The sequence below is a fragment of the Capra hircus genome, chromosome 8 (assembly GCF_001704415.2).
Source record: "Capra hircus breed San Clemente chromosome 8, ASM170441v1, whole genome shotgun sequence".
In the NCBI taxonomy this organism is placed as follows: domain Eukaryota; kingdom Metazoa; phylum Chordata; class Mammalia; order Artiodactyla; family Bovidae; genus Capra; species Capra hircus.
This window is the reverse complement of record NC_030815.1, coordinates 7,313,927-7,331,095: the sequence shown is the minus strand read 5'-3', so window position 1 is coordinate 7,331,095 and position 17,169 is coordinate 7,313,927. Positions and strand designations below refer to the sequence as shown.

The following is a 17,169-nucleotide window of genomic DNA, read 5'->3' as shown; positions in this document are numbered from 1 at the left end:
CCATTCTTCATGATGTTTTCCTCACCAGTTTTATTGAGGTATAATTAATGAGGAAAATTGCATGTATTTAAAGGAGTGAAATGTGATGATTTTAAGTATACATTGCAAAATGATTACCACAATCAAGTTAATTAACACATCTCTCACCTCAGATATTTACCATTTTGTGTGTGTGTGGTGAGAATATTTAAGATTTAGTCTTGCAGCAAATTTTAAATATTCAATCTAGTGTAATTAGCTAGAGTCACGATGCTGTACCTTAGATCTCCAGTACTTCTTCATCTTGTGATTGGGAGTTTGCTCCCTTTGACCAGCATGTCTCCCCACCAGACACCTGGAAACTGCCATTCTACTTCCTGGTTTTCTGAATTGGAGTCTTTTGAGATTTTACATCTAAGCGAGATCATATGGTATTTATCTATGCTGAGTGTTTTGTCACTCAGTGTGATGTCCTCTAGGTTTATCTATGTTGTCACAAGTGGCGTGATTTCCTTCCTTTTTAGGACTGAATAGCATTCAGTATGTACGTATGTTTGTATATTTTCTGAGATGTCATTTTAATTTACTTTGAATATGTACTGAGAAATGGAATTGCTGAATCACATTGCAGTTCTAATTTTGTTTTTTTTGAGGAACTTCTGTATTGTTGTCCATAGAGGCTATATCAGTGGTGCTCAAATGTTCCTTTTTCTCTACATCTTTGCTAATATTTGCTATCTCTTGTCTTTTTTATAATGAACATCCCAACAGGTGTGAAAATACATATCATTGGATTTTAAAAAATTATTGGTTGATTTATTTGGCTGTGCTGGGTCTTCATTGCTGCAGGAGCCTTGTCTCTAGTTGCAGGGAGTGTGGGCTACTCTCTCGTCATGGTACGTGGGCTTCTCATTGCAGCGGCTTCTCTTGTGTGCAGCATAGGCTCTAGAGTGTTCAGGCTTCAGTGGCTGTGGCACACAGACTCAGTAGCTGCAGCCCCTGAGCTCTGCAGCACCGGCTCAATAGTTGGCGGTGCGCCAGTCTGCTGTATTTACCACTGAGCCACCGGGGAAACCTGTCCTTGGACTTTGATTTGCATTTCCCTGATGAGACTAGGGATGTTGAGAAACTTATCTGCCCATTGGTCATTTGTATGTCTTTTGTAGAAAACTGTCTGTTCAGGTCCTTTGCCTATTTTTAATTAGCTTTTTAAAATTTGCTGTCAAGTTGTGTGAACTTTCTTGTATATTTTGGATATTCATACCTTGTAGATCTATGATTTGTAACCATTTCTCCCATTGCATAGGTTGCCTTTTCATTTTGTTGATAGCTTCTTTTGCTCTACAGAAATTCTTTAGTTTGATGTAGTGCTACTTATTTTTGTTTTTGTTGTGTGTGCTTTGGATTTCAAGTTAAAAACATAATTGCCAAGACCAATATCATGGAGTTATTTCCTCATGTTTTATTCTAGGAGTGTGTGCTTTCAGGTCTTGCATTTAAATCTTTAATACATTTTGAGTTAATTACTGTGGATGCTATAAGATAAGGGTCCAGTTTCATCCTTTTGCATGTGGCTATCCAATTTTCCAAACACCATTTTATTTTTTATAGGAGTATAGTTGATTTACACAGTTATGTTAATTTTGCTATACAACAAAGTGATTGCTATATACATACATATATATATATATATATATATATACATTCTTTAAAAAATTCTTTTCCATATGGTTTATCTCAGCATATAAAGTATAGTTCCCTGTACTACACAGTAGGACCCTGTTGTTTATTCACTCCATATATAATAATTTGCATATGCTAACCCCAGACTTACAGATGGTTCTATGCCCAGGATTAGGATTGCTCAGGACTATTTATTAAATACATCATAGATTTCCTATTGTGTATTCCTTGGCAACCTTGACAGATGTTAGTTTAATGAATTTATTTGGGCTTAGCTGGGCTCTTCATTCTGTTCCATTGGTTTGTATCTATTTTTATGCTAGTTCCATACTATTTTGATTACTGTTTTGATTGTATTTGGGAGATGATTAGGTTGTGAAGGAGACAACCTAATTCCATTCCATTCCTTCTTGAATGGAATCTGTACCTTTACAAAAAAAGCTCCGGAAAGATCTTTTGTCCCTTCCACCATGTAAAGTTACAGTGAAAAAACAGGCCCTCACCCAACACTGAAACTATTTGCACTGTGGTCTTGGACTTCCCAGCCTTCAGAACTGTGAGAAATCAATGTCTTTTGTTGATAAGCCACCTATTTTAACCAGCTCATCCTTAGAGATCTCACTCCTGGGTAAGGCCTGAGGCATACTCCTATGGCCCAGCTGAACTTACACCATCCTTTTAGCTGGAAGCGCACATGTCAAAAGGAAGATCGAGGTCAATGAAAGGAGGAAGCCTTTCAGGTCTGATGAAGGGACATGTTTCTGATCCTAGAACTTCCCAGCAGAAGATGGGAAGAGCCTTGTTTCAAGCTGGGGTGGATATTGGGGTTCAGTGTGGCCCATTCTGCCATATAGGGCTGATGGGAGAATCCATGGAAGTCAGAGGGTAGGAGTACATTGCTGCCATCTCCTTAGCAACTGGGGGACATCAGACCAGAGGAGCAAAGAGTATGAGCACAGCAGCTTCTCTGATCACTGGGAAACTTGACCTAAACCTTGGGTCTTCTAAGGCATGATCCAGAACCCTCCACTCTTTCACCAGATTCCTCTAACTGTATGTTGGGGTGGGACTTAGTGTGAGGATTAAGATCATAGTTTCAGTGTGTCTAACAGCCTACAAGCTCTGAGCAAGAACTTCCAACCAAAGCATAAGTCCAAACCCATGTAGGAAAAAACCTTTAACCAGCTGGTTACATATAACCATGACGTGAGGACACTAAAGAAATTCCTGTTTGGACCTGGAGAAGTTCCGAGAGGAAAGTGGGGTCTGGTTGTCGCAAGCAATCAAGAGACACTTCTGCCTGGAAGGGGCTGTGTAATCAGGTGAATCCACTATTGCCTTCAGCAAGATTTGATTATGTTTGGAGTCTTAGGACATTCTGTGAGGAGATGCTGGCTTGGAACTGGTCCCTGGCCACACGCAAGGGAAAATGTTCTCAGTGCTTTCTTTCAAGATCAGATGCCCTTATGCCACTGGCCAGATGCCCAGAAGGCCCCTGGGCTAGTTTACCCTCTTCCTTAGCTTCAGACAGATTGTCTGTAGAACATGGTTTTTTCCTTTGGGCATTTGAGTCTCTTCCTGGTCCTTGAGTTTCCTAGCACAGTTGTAGCAAGCAGGGCTGCCCTTGTCTCCGTGGGTTTCTGTGAAGGCTGTGAGAAAGGCAGTTCTACAGCACTGGTCTTGGACCTGGTGTGTGCCAAATCCTCAGCCTTACTCATGACTCTGAGCAGATCAGCAGCCCACCCTGTCCTTACTCAGACTCGTGTCTGTAAGAAGTGAGTTACAGACCCACGTGGGGAAAGTACAGAAGGGCCATGATCACTGTGAGCACGGAGCGGAAGTCTAGCATGGGGCATGGAAATGGAGAGCTCTAGAGAGCAGGAAACCAGGAAGGTTCCGTTCAGCTCGGTTCAGGGTGGCCAACATTATTGGCACTTTATGCCAGGCCCTTTGCTGGGTTCCAGGGACATAGAGCATAGAGCAGATTCCTGCCCTCACTGGTGCATGGCCCATAGGTTATAATTTTCATATAATGAGGTAACAGGCTTCCCTGGTTGCACAAATGGTAAAGAATCCTCTTGCAATGCAGGAGACCTGGTTTCCATCCTGAGGTCTATGAGTGAAATTTTATTAATTTATTTAATTTTATTTTTTATTGAAGTATAGTTGATGGACAGTTTTCAGGTATACCATTATTTGGAATCAATTTTAGGTCTATAGCTCTCCCAGTGTGAACAACATAGACCATTGAAGTAATTGTTTAAGAACACAATGATGGGTGGTAAATAATTTGTAAGATTATTTTGTTAGGTAAAATTAGTCTTTTCCTTATAAAAGTGAAAAGGAACAAAAGAAAAATACTTAAAAATTCTTGTTGAGAGAACAGCTGAAGGATGTTAAAATTTTGGGGGTGCTCTTATTTCTGTTCCATTGATCTATGTGCCTGTTTTTATTCTGGTACCATGCATTTTGATTACTATAGCTTTATGATATAGTTTATAATTAAGAAGCATGATGCCTCCAGCTTTGTTCTTCTTTCTCAGCATTGTTTTGAGTATTTGAGATCTTTTCTGGTTCCACGTTAATTTTAGAATTGTTATTTCTATTCTGTAAAAATGCCATTGGAAATTAGCATATGAATGGTTCTTGGCATTAAGTGTCCATAATTGCCAAAGGCACAATCAGAGACACAACCAGATATTATGAAGTTTTGATGAAACAAGAAAACTTGTAGTTCTTTTGAAGGGATTGAACCTGAGTCTGATCAAGCCTGTGGATCCAGTTGCCTATCTTCAGGAAATATGAGGACAGAGGCACAAGTTAAACCTCACCATGAGTGAGTACCCAGTCAGCAAAATCCAGGTTGTGGGTAAATCTACAGGCCAGGTGTCCTAGGCTACTTTACAGGTAAATTGTAAGAGAGTAGGAGGGAGAACACTCAGATAAAAAGAGACGAAAAGATATATCAAGGAAAAAATAGGCAAGATGAAATTTTATTTTTGTAAGAATGGTGAGTTATCTGGTAGAAATAGAAGTTCAAGGACATGATTACAATAAAAGTCAAGGGTTGTGGTAACTTGAGGGGGTTATGACTGGGATGGGGTTGTATGGAGGTGTTTCTGGGGTACTTCAGAGTTGTGCTTTTTTATATGAGTAGTGTTTACTATGGGGTTAAGCATATAATAATTTGTGAAGCTCTACCTTTGTCTTGGGAGTTTTCTATATATGTGTTATATATTTTACAACAAAAAGTTCTTTTTTTTTTTTTAAAAGGGAACTAATGAGAAAGCAGGTTGGAAGGATGAGATGTGGCAGGAGAATTGATACTTATTCCTCCAAAGAAGAAAGTAAAGAAGAAAAAAACATATACAGTTACAGATATATGCTTGCTTATTGAGTGAGTAGGCTAGGAATAAGGTCAATGGTAAATCGTTTAAAACCCTCTGACATCTCTTTTTACTGAACTAGAAACCAAGTTACTTGCTGAGAGTAGGAGGGGCTGTGATGGGTGGTGAGGTCAAATAGCCTCTGAAGTGAGAGGAGTGACCTCATGTCTAAACTCAGCTTGCTTGCAGTGTTTCAGAAGCCCAGGAGTTTCTACTCGGCGGATCTGTGGCTGAATCTTCTTCCATGTAGTGTGGTAGAAGAAAAAAACCTTAGTGTCCTGGAAAAAAATTGTTTGTTGTGATGCCATTTGGGTCCTAGAATTACCCAGGAAAATGAAAGATGAAAAGTTAATGTTTGCCATGGGTTAAATTGTGATCCTCCAAGGATGCTGAAGTCCTAAACTCTAGTACTTGTGAATGTGACCTTATTTGGAAATAGGGTCTCTGCAGATGTTTGAGTTGAAAATCATTTGGATGGGCGCTAATTCAATATGACTGTTTCCGTATAAGAGGGCAAAATTGGACACAGGCACAAACACATACGGAGGGAAGACAATACGAAGACCTGGGGAGAACACCATCTACCAGCCATGGAATGCCAGGGGCTGCCAGGAGCTGGGTGAGGGGCTTGGAGCATATCCTTCCTTCACAGGCCTCAGAAAGATGCAGTTCTGAAGACAGCTTGATTTCAGACCTCTAGCCTCCAGAGCTGGGAGACAATACAATTCTTCTGTTTAAGCCCCAGAGGTTGTAGTGCTTTATTATTGCAGCCTTAGGACTTAATCCAGTGCCCTAGAAAAAATATTGGGTTTGGTTGATGTGATGTATATGTGATGTACATGGTCCATGCTCTCATTGAACTTGTAGGCAAGTGATGAAGCAACTACTAAATAAAAAAAATATATACACAAATGCTAATACTTTGTATGCTAATAATGAAAAAAGCTCCTATGAGAAAATTTAACAGGGGAGAATATAATTTAGGTAGGGAGTATCCAGGAAAATTTATTCCATGGAGAACACTGAGAATACCTCTTTAAATGAGTAAATGTTAGGTGAAGACTGGGGGGCAGGGATGTAGATTTCCAGGATGTGTGCACAGCATGGGCAGAAGCTGTGAGGTGAGCTTGTTTCAGAAAAGTAAAGTCCAGTCAGGTGGACCATGTGAGACAGTGGGCACATGAGACGGGTAGGGCTGCAGGAGGCAGTTGGGCCACATGAGGGGGCACGTTGTCCATGTAAGCCCAATAGGAAGACAGTGAAAGGTTTTACTTGTGGCAAATGCATGATCCAATTTCAGTTCTATAAAGGTCATTTGATAACTGCATGAAAGAGGAACAATAAATATGTAAAAATGACATGGGACACCAGTTAAGAGGCCATTTCCTAAGTCTTACGACAAATGCTCCTTGCCTGTTCCATGGTGCGTGGAGCCTCAGCAGATGAATGACTCGTCACCAGAAGCTCCTGGGAGGCCGTACCCTTCAGAGGACAAGCCAGCATTTCGCTGGAATACAGGTGGAAACATGTGCTGGGAGAAGGTGTAAAGCAGCAGGAGCTGGGGTTCTGCAGGGCATGGCAGCAAGAGTAGAGTTAGAGGCCAAGAAGCTTGGCTAGAGAAGAGGAGATCAGAGCCAGATGGGGCGCATGAATGTATTTCTGGCTGCACTTGCTCCAGGCTGGAAAGTGCATCCATGCTCACTTGGTCATTTCCCCAAATCTGTGTCTTGCATGAATTTTCTTTACATATTTTTTTTTGTTCTGCAGTTCTTTTGAGGAGTCTTCCCCAGCTCTGTAATCAAAATCATATCACACACTTCCTGAAGCCGGAATGCATGAAGCCAAAGTGGTACCTGTCTATAAATTTTCATGGACGTGAAAAGCACACAGGAGCGAGTGATGGAAGAGTTTGTTCCTGTCCTGGTTCTTTTGCTCTCCTGTTAGAGGAGCCCTATTTCTCCCATCTCTAGTTTTTTTCTTCTCTAGCTTTAAATGTCTTCTGCTGTTCTCTGGGTCTAACCATCCTTGAAGTGTACATTTTACAAAGGACAGTTTACAAGAATTGCTTTGCTTGGCCCCACCACAAGCCTCTGTAATAGGAAGCATCAATGGTGTACAGCCTGTTTTACAGGGGAGAGAGCTGACATTTGGAAACGCAAAGCAAGTGCCTTACTGAAAGCTCATCAAGCTGAGTCCAGATCTGAACTTGGCTTGCCTGATTCTGGGTTCTGTATTTATATAAGGTCAGATGAAGGTTTTGTAAAGCTTCAAATGCACTGTAAACTGTCAGGCACTCTTGATCTTCAGTCCTTCAAAGCAAGAGTTCTAACACAAATTCTTTGTATATCCCACATTGCCCAGCATGGAAGACTCATGTTGATGGTGTTATAGGACTTTGCCCTGCTCTGTGGGGAGCTCTGATTTCCCTAAATAGATTGCAGCCAGATGAGAACTGGGCTGGGCCATTCTTAATTATTCTCTATGCATGAGCCATGTAGGTTGTGTTGCTGCCATTTGTGATACGTATAAACTCGAGAAAGTCCTTTTTTCTACCCAAGCTTCATGTTCTTTGCATTTTAAAACAAAGAGTGATAGCTACCTGGCATTTCTTTTTTTCAAGGTGAGAGATTGAAGACAGCTATCAAAAACACACTGTCAGCTAGGTAAGGTAGCCTTACCGTTCTCTGTATACTATAGGCATTTGTTAAATGAATGTACAGTGAGGATACAAAGAAACCTACGTAACATCCTACCAGGCCATCAGGGCTGTTCCCACAGTCCTAAGTTATGCACTTTGCAAGTGGTACTCAAGAAGTGTATTTTAATGGTGAGACATTATGTTCAAAGACAGACCTTTATTTGATTGAACTGTTCAGTGGAGCAAGTAGATGTTCTTGTTCCTAAAAGGTTCACTAGTCACGCAGCTCACTATTGCTCAAGACCTACATATAGAGTGACTCTGCCCTGCTCTCAGCTGTCCCTTTGCTGATTGGTTCAGCTATGAGGAGCATACTCTTGGTCCTTGTGGTCCTTGTCTTGCTCTCCTATGTTCCACCAGGTAAAACGGAATCTCTTCCCTGTGGAATTATGAACCATCAAGGGAAAGAGGGTACGAGGTCCTACAAGAGTGAGGAGGAAGCTGGACTTGGATGAAGAAACTTGAAACAGAGAGGCAGAGATGGATGCTCCAGGCTGTTCCAGGGAACAGAGATAAGATGCTAGGGACACATAGCAGTTTCAAAGAAGACATTAGTTCTGGATTTTGGTCTAGGGAATCTGTGAGTTTTGTGGGGGAACTGAACTGATGGCGTTGGCAGAGCAAAAGCATGAGACCTTTCGAGTATACATAGCGGGTGGGGGAGGGACTGTTCCTCTAGGACTCTTAGAACTTGCACTTCGAAGTCAGTTAGAAACCAAGGCAAATTTGATGCTGGTCAGAATCAATCAATTGAGCAAGTTGTTCAAATATATTAACTTTAAAGCATGATAGGAGCATATGGAACATTGGTTTGAGGGGTCAAAATTTGTGTCCTATGGAAAGAAATCAGGAACTTGGTACTGAGAAGGGTCCACTTAAGTCACTGAAGTGGCGAGTCAACAACTTTGCTTGTGGTTTGCTAAAGTCAGCAGAGAGCTTTTACCCTTTGTCTGAAAGCTTCACATTCTAAAGGTATCATTTAAGGGCCATAGGTAAGTATTCGAGAGGCAATGAGAATTGTGGGATTTCCGTCATTGTTCTGGATGGCAGGACCTTTGGACTCATGATGTCTCCCCTGGACTCCTTTGTCCCCAGGGAGTGCCCCAGGGATAATGGGCTTGTGAAAGGCAAATTCACTTGCCAGTGGCCATTGGTCAGACCACATTGGTTACTTTTACACTACAAAGGCCCTTGGGCAGGCTGGGTGGAGAGACTGGTAAGGTTGAATACACAAGAGTGGGGAATTCAGTAGGATGACTCAGAGCCACTCTCACCCTCTTAAGCTGCCTGCCTACCACTCCTGATCCCTCAGCCTCCAGAGGCACCCAGGTCTTGAGGTGAGGAGAAAGACTACTCACTGATTGAAATCTAGGCGCCAGGTCCTCCAGACCCATTCACACTCACCAGCCACCAAGACTTTCCACTACTTTGTGATTAAGCCTGGGCAGGCAGTCAGGCATGCAGGAAAAAGTCAATGAGAAGCAGGCCTAGAACCAGGGGCTTCTGTACTTCTGTATCGGTGATCTTTCCTTCTTTAAATGACACTTGATAATCAGACTGTTATCTGTTCGAGATCCTGCCTGTCTCTTGCCATGGGGCCTTGACAGACTCCTGGGGTCTAAATGTTTTCCATTGCAAATAGTTCCAAGCAAATCTGCTGGGCCCTGTTACCTGTCTATAGTTGATGAGTGATTCACATGCGTTGGGACTGTGGAACCTAGTGACTCATAATACATCTCTGGGAAATAACTGAACAGCAACTGAAAAAGGGACACCCAACCGTAACATGACTGGGGTCTTTGGAGCCTGTTCAATTTACCATTAGAAAGTTGTAAAGTGTAGTCTTCAGTCTTATCCAAGGCGTTATGACCCTGCGTGTTTAATTCTGTTTTTGTTGGCAGTTAAAAGTGGAGCAAATGCATTCATAAGAAGATTCTTTAACACATGCTGGCGAACGAAAGGTATTTGCAGGAAATCATGTTATAAAAGTGAAATATATCATGTATTCTGTGACGTGACAATGCTTTGCTGCATTGATAAAAGGGATTTGCCTTCAATGGTTGGGAAATAGTTGTATCTGAGGTTCCTGCTGACTTCCTCTGAGGACCTTCTGAGATGTACCATCCCATTAAAATGATGGCTTTAGCCTATCAATATTTCTGTGTTGGCTGTATTTCTCTTTATTTAGAGGAGTTCATTGTCTCTCCCATGGAAATAATCTCTTAGTCGAATTCCTTGTCTTCAATATTTTTATTCTTTGTTAATTTTTCCTATTAAAATTTTCCTAAAAACTTTTTTTGAAATATACCATGTACTCAGAAAAATGTAAAAATCATAAATCACCCTCTTAACAAATTTCACAAATTTAGCACATCCATGCAACAGTAGTCTTGCTTGGGAAATTCTACCGACAGAGGAGCCTGGCAGGCTACAGTCCACGGGGTCACAGAGAGTTGAACATGACTGAACACACACACACACATATACACACAATTCATGTAATTTTCACAACACTATGATGTAGGTACCACGGTTATCCCATTGTATAGATAAGAAAACAGGATAGAGAGAGACTAGAGAACTTATCCAAGGTCAAATAGTTTGAAACTGGTGGGGCTGGTATACGTACTATAGATGAAATAACAATGTGGTGGATATAAGTTGAGGAAATTAATGAAAAAGTGCACACGTGAAAACAGTGTGAGCTTTTATGAAATATTTACTTTAACTTGACCATCTACATATATAATTACCATGAGTTTCCTTTATCCATCATATTAATTATGCTTATATAGACAAGGGAGTTTTAAACATCTTCAGATTTCTGAAGAAGATGGAGTTAGACTTTTCACCACTTCTTTTTTTCCTTAAATTTTTTCTTCTCTTTGCAGCAGATGGTCCAGTCAGCACAGTATCTAACTGCATATTCATTAACATTGCACTTCATTCTGCAGTTATAGTATCCTGGAGGACATCCTTCCTGAAAAATGAGGCTTCTGGCTTTAAAAAGAGAAAACACTGTATTGTGTGTTTGTATATTTTAATATTTGAGCACTTTAATATTTGAAGTGTTTCATAATAAAACAACAACAATAAAGAACTTTCCAGAAAAAATGACAAAAAAAAAGAATGGTGAAGAGAAAACTGGCAGTACTGAATAAAGATAAATGAGAGTTTCTTCTCTAGAGTAGTTAGTGAGCTGAGGCTGAAAACGGGCAGCGTTTCTGATAAGAACTGTCACAGCATATTTTTGGCTATGCTAAAATTAATGATCCATTTAAGTGTGGGGATTCATGATTCAGGAAAGGGTGTTTACTTTTAGAAGTGAAGTGTCTGAAAGTGAGTGGGGATGAAATCTCATGTACAGGTGAAGGGGTTGGCCTTAGGTCGGAGTGTGAAGTTTAGAAGGCAGGGTGAGATAAAATTAGGTAAGGGTTCATGGTGGTGGGGAAATGGGGATTTTGTCACTTGCTGCTTTTCCTGTCTTGGTGAAAAAACAAATCATCAACTGAGAATGAGAATGGGATGGGGAAGTTGGGTCTTGGTTTCCATTTTCCAGTGGTTTAAGCTCAGAGCCGTTGCCTCCTTTACTGAGGAGGTTTCTGAGACCTGCACAGGGTCCCACATGCCATGACCTCTCACCCTGGTTTCTAGTTCTGGATCTTAGGTGTTTCAATCTATCCCTTTACCCCAAGGAAGCCTCAGTTTTATAGGAATCACTTGCATTCATTTCCTTACTTAAAAATAGTGTCAGTACTTGAATTTCATCCCTATATACTGTAATTTAGTTTTTTCTTTTTATAATTTTTGATATTCCTTCTAAACCTACAGATTTTTCCCAAATCCATTTTTTATAGTTTTCTTCCGGTTCTTATCTTGAAGAACTTGGGGTGTTTAACCTGTAGTGTTTCCTACAGTTTATGTTTTTCTGATTGCATACTCTTAGAGAAATCAGCATGATCCTGTGTCCTCTGCATTTTCAGCAAATTGGCAACTGAATTCAGACGCTTGACCAGACTCATGTTTGATTCCTTTAGCTGGCTGTACTGCAGCTGGTGGTGGTGATTGTGTGTGTGTGTGTTTTATCAGGATGCCCTTAATGTCTGGTTGTCTATCTTTTGGAGATAATAGCAGCTTCTGATTCCCAGTGACTACATTCATTAATAATGGGGGTTGTATGTTGGTGACACTGTAGTTATATATCTTTTTCATTGTTGAGTTGAAATGTACACAACTCAGTAAGTTTGGTGACTATTTACACTTGAGCGTCTTCACTTTATCACTTTACACCTGTGAAATCATCACTACTATCAAGATCATAAGACACTTTAATCACATATGAAAATTTCCTCTCACTTCCTCTATTATTATTATTGTTGTTATTATTACTTGTGGTAAGAATACTTAGCATAAGATCTAGACTGAAAAATCCAAGTATACAATTCTGTATTGTTAACTGTGGGTACTGTGTGTAGTAGAACTTCAGAACTTTTCTGTTCTTGCATAAATGAAACTTTGTAGCTTTTGACCAATGTCTCCCGGTTTCTTCCACCCGTCAGGCCCTGTTAGTATGAGTGTGCCATTTTTGGATTCCGCATATAAGTGAGATCACACAGTATTTGTCTTTTTGTGTTTGACATTTCATTTAGCATAGTACCCTCCAGGTCCACCCATGTTGTCACAAATGGCAGGATTTCCTTCTTTTTTAATGCTGAATTTATCATATATATATATATATATATCACATTTTCTTCTTATGTGTGTGTATATGTTTTTCACTTTTATTGAGGAATGATTGATAAAAATTGTATACATTTAGGGTATACAATGCAATATTATGTAATAACGTATATTGACTTGATACCACCGCAAGATAATTAACATATCCAACACTTCATGCATCATCCTCTTTTATTGTAAGATCACTTGAGATCTGCTCTCAGCAAATTTCAAGTGTATAATACATTATATTAACTATTTTTATTAACTATAGTCGCCATATTGTACATCAAGTCTCTGGAACTTGTTCATTTTATAACTGGAAGTTTGTACCCTAACATCTCTCCGTTTCCTTCCCTGACCCTCCAGCCCTTGGCATCCACCATTTTACTTGCTACTTCTTTGACTTTTACTTTTTATGTTCCACACATAAATGAGATCACACAGTACTGATCCTTCTGTGTCTCACTTACTTGACTTAGCATAATGTCCTTCAGGACATTTGTTCATGTCAATGCAAATGGTATAGTTTCCTTCTTTGTAAGGCTGAATAATATTCTGTGGTATGACTACACACACACACACACACACACACACATAAGACATTTTCTTTACCCATTCATACATTGACAAGACACTTTGGTTGTTTCCTTATCTTGGCTAGTGTGAATAATACTGCATTGAACATGGGAGTACACTTATCTCCTCAGCATCTCTATTCAATATCGTTTTTTGAATATATACTCAGAAGTGGAATAGCTGGATCTTATGGTGGTTTCTAGTTCTAATTTTTAAAGGAGCATTCATATTTTTTCATAATTACTTTTTCAATTTATATTTCTGCAAAAGTGTACAATGTTTCTCTTTATATATCTACCAATACTTATCATTATTATTATGATAATAGCTATTTTAACAGGTGTGAGGTGATATCTCATTGTGGGTTTGATTTGCATTTCTCTGATGATAAGTGACTTTGAACACCTTTTTGTATTCTTTTTGGCTATTTGTATATCTTTTCTGGAAAAATATCTGTTCAGGTCCCTTGCCCATTTCTAATTGCTTTATTATTATTTGGGCTATTGAGTTGTGTGAGCTCCTCATATGTTCTGCAAGGAATTTGCAAACCCTTATTGCAATGGCACCCCACTCCAGTACTCTTGCCTGGAAAATCCCATGGATGGAGGAGCCTGGTAGGCTGCAGTCCATGGTTTTGCTACAAGTCAGACACGACTGAGTGACTTCACTTTCACTTTTCGCTTTCACGCAATGGAGAAGGAAATAGCAACCCACTCCAGTGTTCTTGCCTGGAGAATCCCAGGGATGGGGGAGCCTGGTGGGCTGCTGTCTATGGGGTCACACAGAGTCGGACGTGACTGAAGTGACTTAGCAGCAGCATTGAGTATAGGGCTTGCAGATATTTTCTCTTATTCCTTAGGTTGTCCTTCAACTCTGTTGATTGTTTGTTTTGCTCTGCAGAAGCTGTTTAGTTTCATGTGGTCCTACTTATCTCATTTTGCCTTTGGTGCTTGTGCATATCCAATAAATCATTGCAAAGACCAGTGTCATGAAGCTCTTCCTTAATGTTTTCTTCTAGAGATTTTACAGTTTCAGGTCTCCTGTTTAAATCTTTAATCTATTTTGAATTGATTTTTTTCTATAAATGTTCTCTGCATATGGCTATCCAGTTTTCCTAACATCATTGGTTGAAGAGACTCTCCTTTCTCCATTGTGTAGTCTTAGTACTCTTGTTGAATATCAGTTCCCTCTGTGTTTTGGGGGGTGGTGGTTATTTCTGAGGTCTCTATTCTCTTCCACTTTTCTACATGTCTTTTTTTTAAAAAAATTATTTATTTGGCTATACCAGGTCTTAGTTGCAGCATGCAGGATCTTTGATTTTCATTGCGGCATGCCAGATCATTAGTTGCAGCATGTGGGATCTAGTTCCCTGACCAGGGATGGAATTCAGGCCCCCTGCATTGGGAGTGCAGTCTTAGCCACTGGCCCACCAGGGAAGTCCTTCCATATCTGTATTTATGCCAGTACCATACTTTTACAATTTTTATAGCTTTGTAATATATTTTGAAGCCATGAATTACTATGTCAGCAGCTTTGTCCTTCTTGCTCAAAATTGCTTTGCTATTCAGGGAATTTTGTGGCTGCATAAGAATTTTAGGGCTCATTCTTTCTTCCTTCTCTCTTTCTTTTCTTTAAAAAAAATTTTCAGCTGTTTAAAAGTTTTAAAAAGCTGTCCTAAATTTTTTTTTCTATTTCTGTGAAAAATAACATCGGGATTTTCACAGGGATTTTACTGAATTTATTATTTGCTTTAGGTTTTATGAACATTTTAGCAGTATTAATTCTTTCAGCTGCTAAATAGGGGATAGCCTTTTATTTGCGTCTTCTTTAATTTCTTTCATCAATATTTTGTAGTTTTCAGTGTACAAGTCTTTTACCTCTTGGGTTAAGTTGTATTCCTCAGTACTTTGTTCTTTTGATGCTGTTATAAATGAGATTGGTTTCATAATTTCTCTTTTGAATAGTGTGTTGTTAATATGTAGAAATGCAACTGGTTTTTGCTTATTGATTTTGTTTTCTGTAACTTATTGAATTTTTATACTAGTTCTAAGTTTTTGATGGTATCTTAGGGTTTCTACATATAAGATCATGTCATCTGCCTACAGAGGTAAGTGAGTCTGAGTTGTTTCTAACTCGAGCCTGGAAGCATATTCAGTGATACAGCAATGTCAGTCAAATATATATATATTTAAGAAGAAACAGCTTAAAGAATGGGAGAGAATATTTGCAAACCTTCATCTGCTAAAGGTTTAATGTCAAAAGTATATGAAGAACAGACTAGTGAAAAACAACTAAATTAAGAAATAAGTAAAGAATTTGAGTAGAGAAATATACACATGGTCAATAAAACACTTAAAAGATGCTCAACATCATTAATGTTGCAAATTAAATGCAAATTAAAACTACAATGAGATTTCACTTAATACTAACTAGGATGACTATAATAAAAGAAACAGACAATAACAACTGTTGGTGACTATGTGAAGAAATTGGAATCCTTAGGCACTGCTGGTGGGATTTTAAAATAGTGAAGCTATGAAAAATAGTTTGACAGTTCCTCAGAAATTTAAACAGTGTAACCATAAAACACAGGTATATTTCCAAGAGAATTAAAAATACATCCACATAAAAGCTTGGATGTAAATGTTCAGAGCAACATCATTGATAAAAGATCCAGACTAGAAACAACCCAAATGTCCATCAACTGATGACTGGATGAATAAAAGGTATATCCATCTACTATAATACTATTTATCAGTTGAAAAAGATTAAGTACTGATGCATGCTGCAATATCGATACATTTTGAAAAACCTGTTGCTAAGTAAAAGAAAACAGACACAAAGTGTTACATGTTATCTGACTATGTTAAATATCCAGAATAGGTAAATGGATAGAAACAGAAAGCAGATTAATAGTTGCCAGGGTCTGAGGGGAGGAGGAAGATGGTGAATGACTGCTAATGAATATGGAGTTTCTTTTTTGGAGTCATGGAATGTTCTGGAATTGGATAGAGATGATGGTTGAATAACTTTAGGAATATACAGAAAACCACATAAGTGGTACACTTTAAAAGAATGAATTTTATCTCATAAAAGAAATAAGAACAATAAAGGAAATCTTGAATTTCTTGAATTTCTTTAGGAATTAAAAGATGATCTTAAAGTAGTAAGTGCATCATAAAAGATGTCAATTGATAGTAATGTAAAACCTGGTGATAAGCCCAATGATTAATATATATTTAACACATAGTATTGATGGATTTTAAAGTTAATTTGGGAGGGTTAGATTGATTATTCAATAAGTGGGCCCTGTAATTGGTTACTTGGTTAAGTGTTAAGATGGAATCTTAAGTCCCACCATACATAAAGTAATTTCCAAGTAAGCCCTTACCTAGATCAGTGATCGGAGTGTTGTGTAAACCACAGATTATAATGGAGCAGCCTCCTCTTCACCTGGGCCCTTCTAATCTCCACTCATTTTCCATTTTTTCCAGTTCCCCAAATTTCCTCTGTTCTCTAACCTCCTTTCACCTTCTTTAGATCAAACACAATCTTCAAGTAAGAGTTTATGGGTTAAATCACTGGAGGGTACCACCTTACAGCTGTTGCCCTAACCACCAGCTCTCCACTACTCTCCCATTCTTTGTTATATGGTACAATCTGCTCTTTTTCTAATTTATTTTCAAACTCTTGAAAGACCTTGTATTCTCTTTCACTTATATTTTCATAACTTTGGAATGAAAGGTTTCCATCTTACCTTGAGGAACTATGGACAGTAAGGCAAGAACCCCAAGGAGGGAAAGCAAGATCTTCATAGTTGAATAAGAGAGAATCTGTAGCTGGGATGGAGAAAACTTCTTTCTACATTCAGTACTCAAGAAGTGAGTTGCTGTATGATTATTGAACCTTTCAGTGGCGAGAACATTTCTGCATTCCAATGAGCCTTCGTATCAGGAGCTGCCATGCAATGGACATGACCATCAGTCATCCACAGGACATTTGTCAAGTGTCGGCAGGGTGTGGGCCGTGACAGAAGAATGTACAACTCTTACAGAGAAACGGCAGCCACGATAAAGGGAGAAGGGGACACTCTGTTGAAAAATCATTGTCTAATGGTTCCTGGAG

The 17,169-nt window shown here is 39.2% G+C and overlaps 1 protein-coding gene across 1 annotated transcript; it reads right to left on the bottom strand.

The window, feature by feature from the left end:
* LOC108636589 (beta-defensin 43-like) lies at positions 10,595–16,859 on the bottom strand. The gene is made up of 2 exons (XM_018052754.1): positions 16,802–16,859; positions 10,595–10,746 (listed from the first exon to the last, which is right to left on the bottom strand). The coding sequence occupies exons 1-2, from the start codon at positions 16,857–16,859 to the stop codon at positions 10,595–10,597; spliced, it is 210 nt and encodes a 69-aa protein (XP_017908243.1).

Bases quoted from the DNA above. Each gene is read 5' to 3' on its own strand.
- LOC108636589 (XM_018052754.1), bottom strand. From the start codon at position 16,859: ATGAAGATCTTGCTTTCCCTCCTTGGGGTTCTTGCCTTACTGTCCATA. The intron at 10,747-16,801 runs GTAAGATGGAAA...CTCTTTTTAAAG, and splicing joins ACTGTCCATAGTTCCTCAAG to CCAGAAGCCTCATTTTTCAG.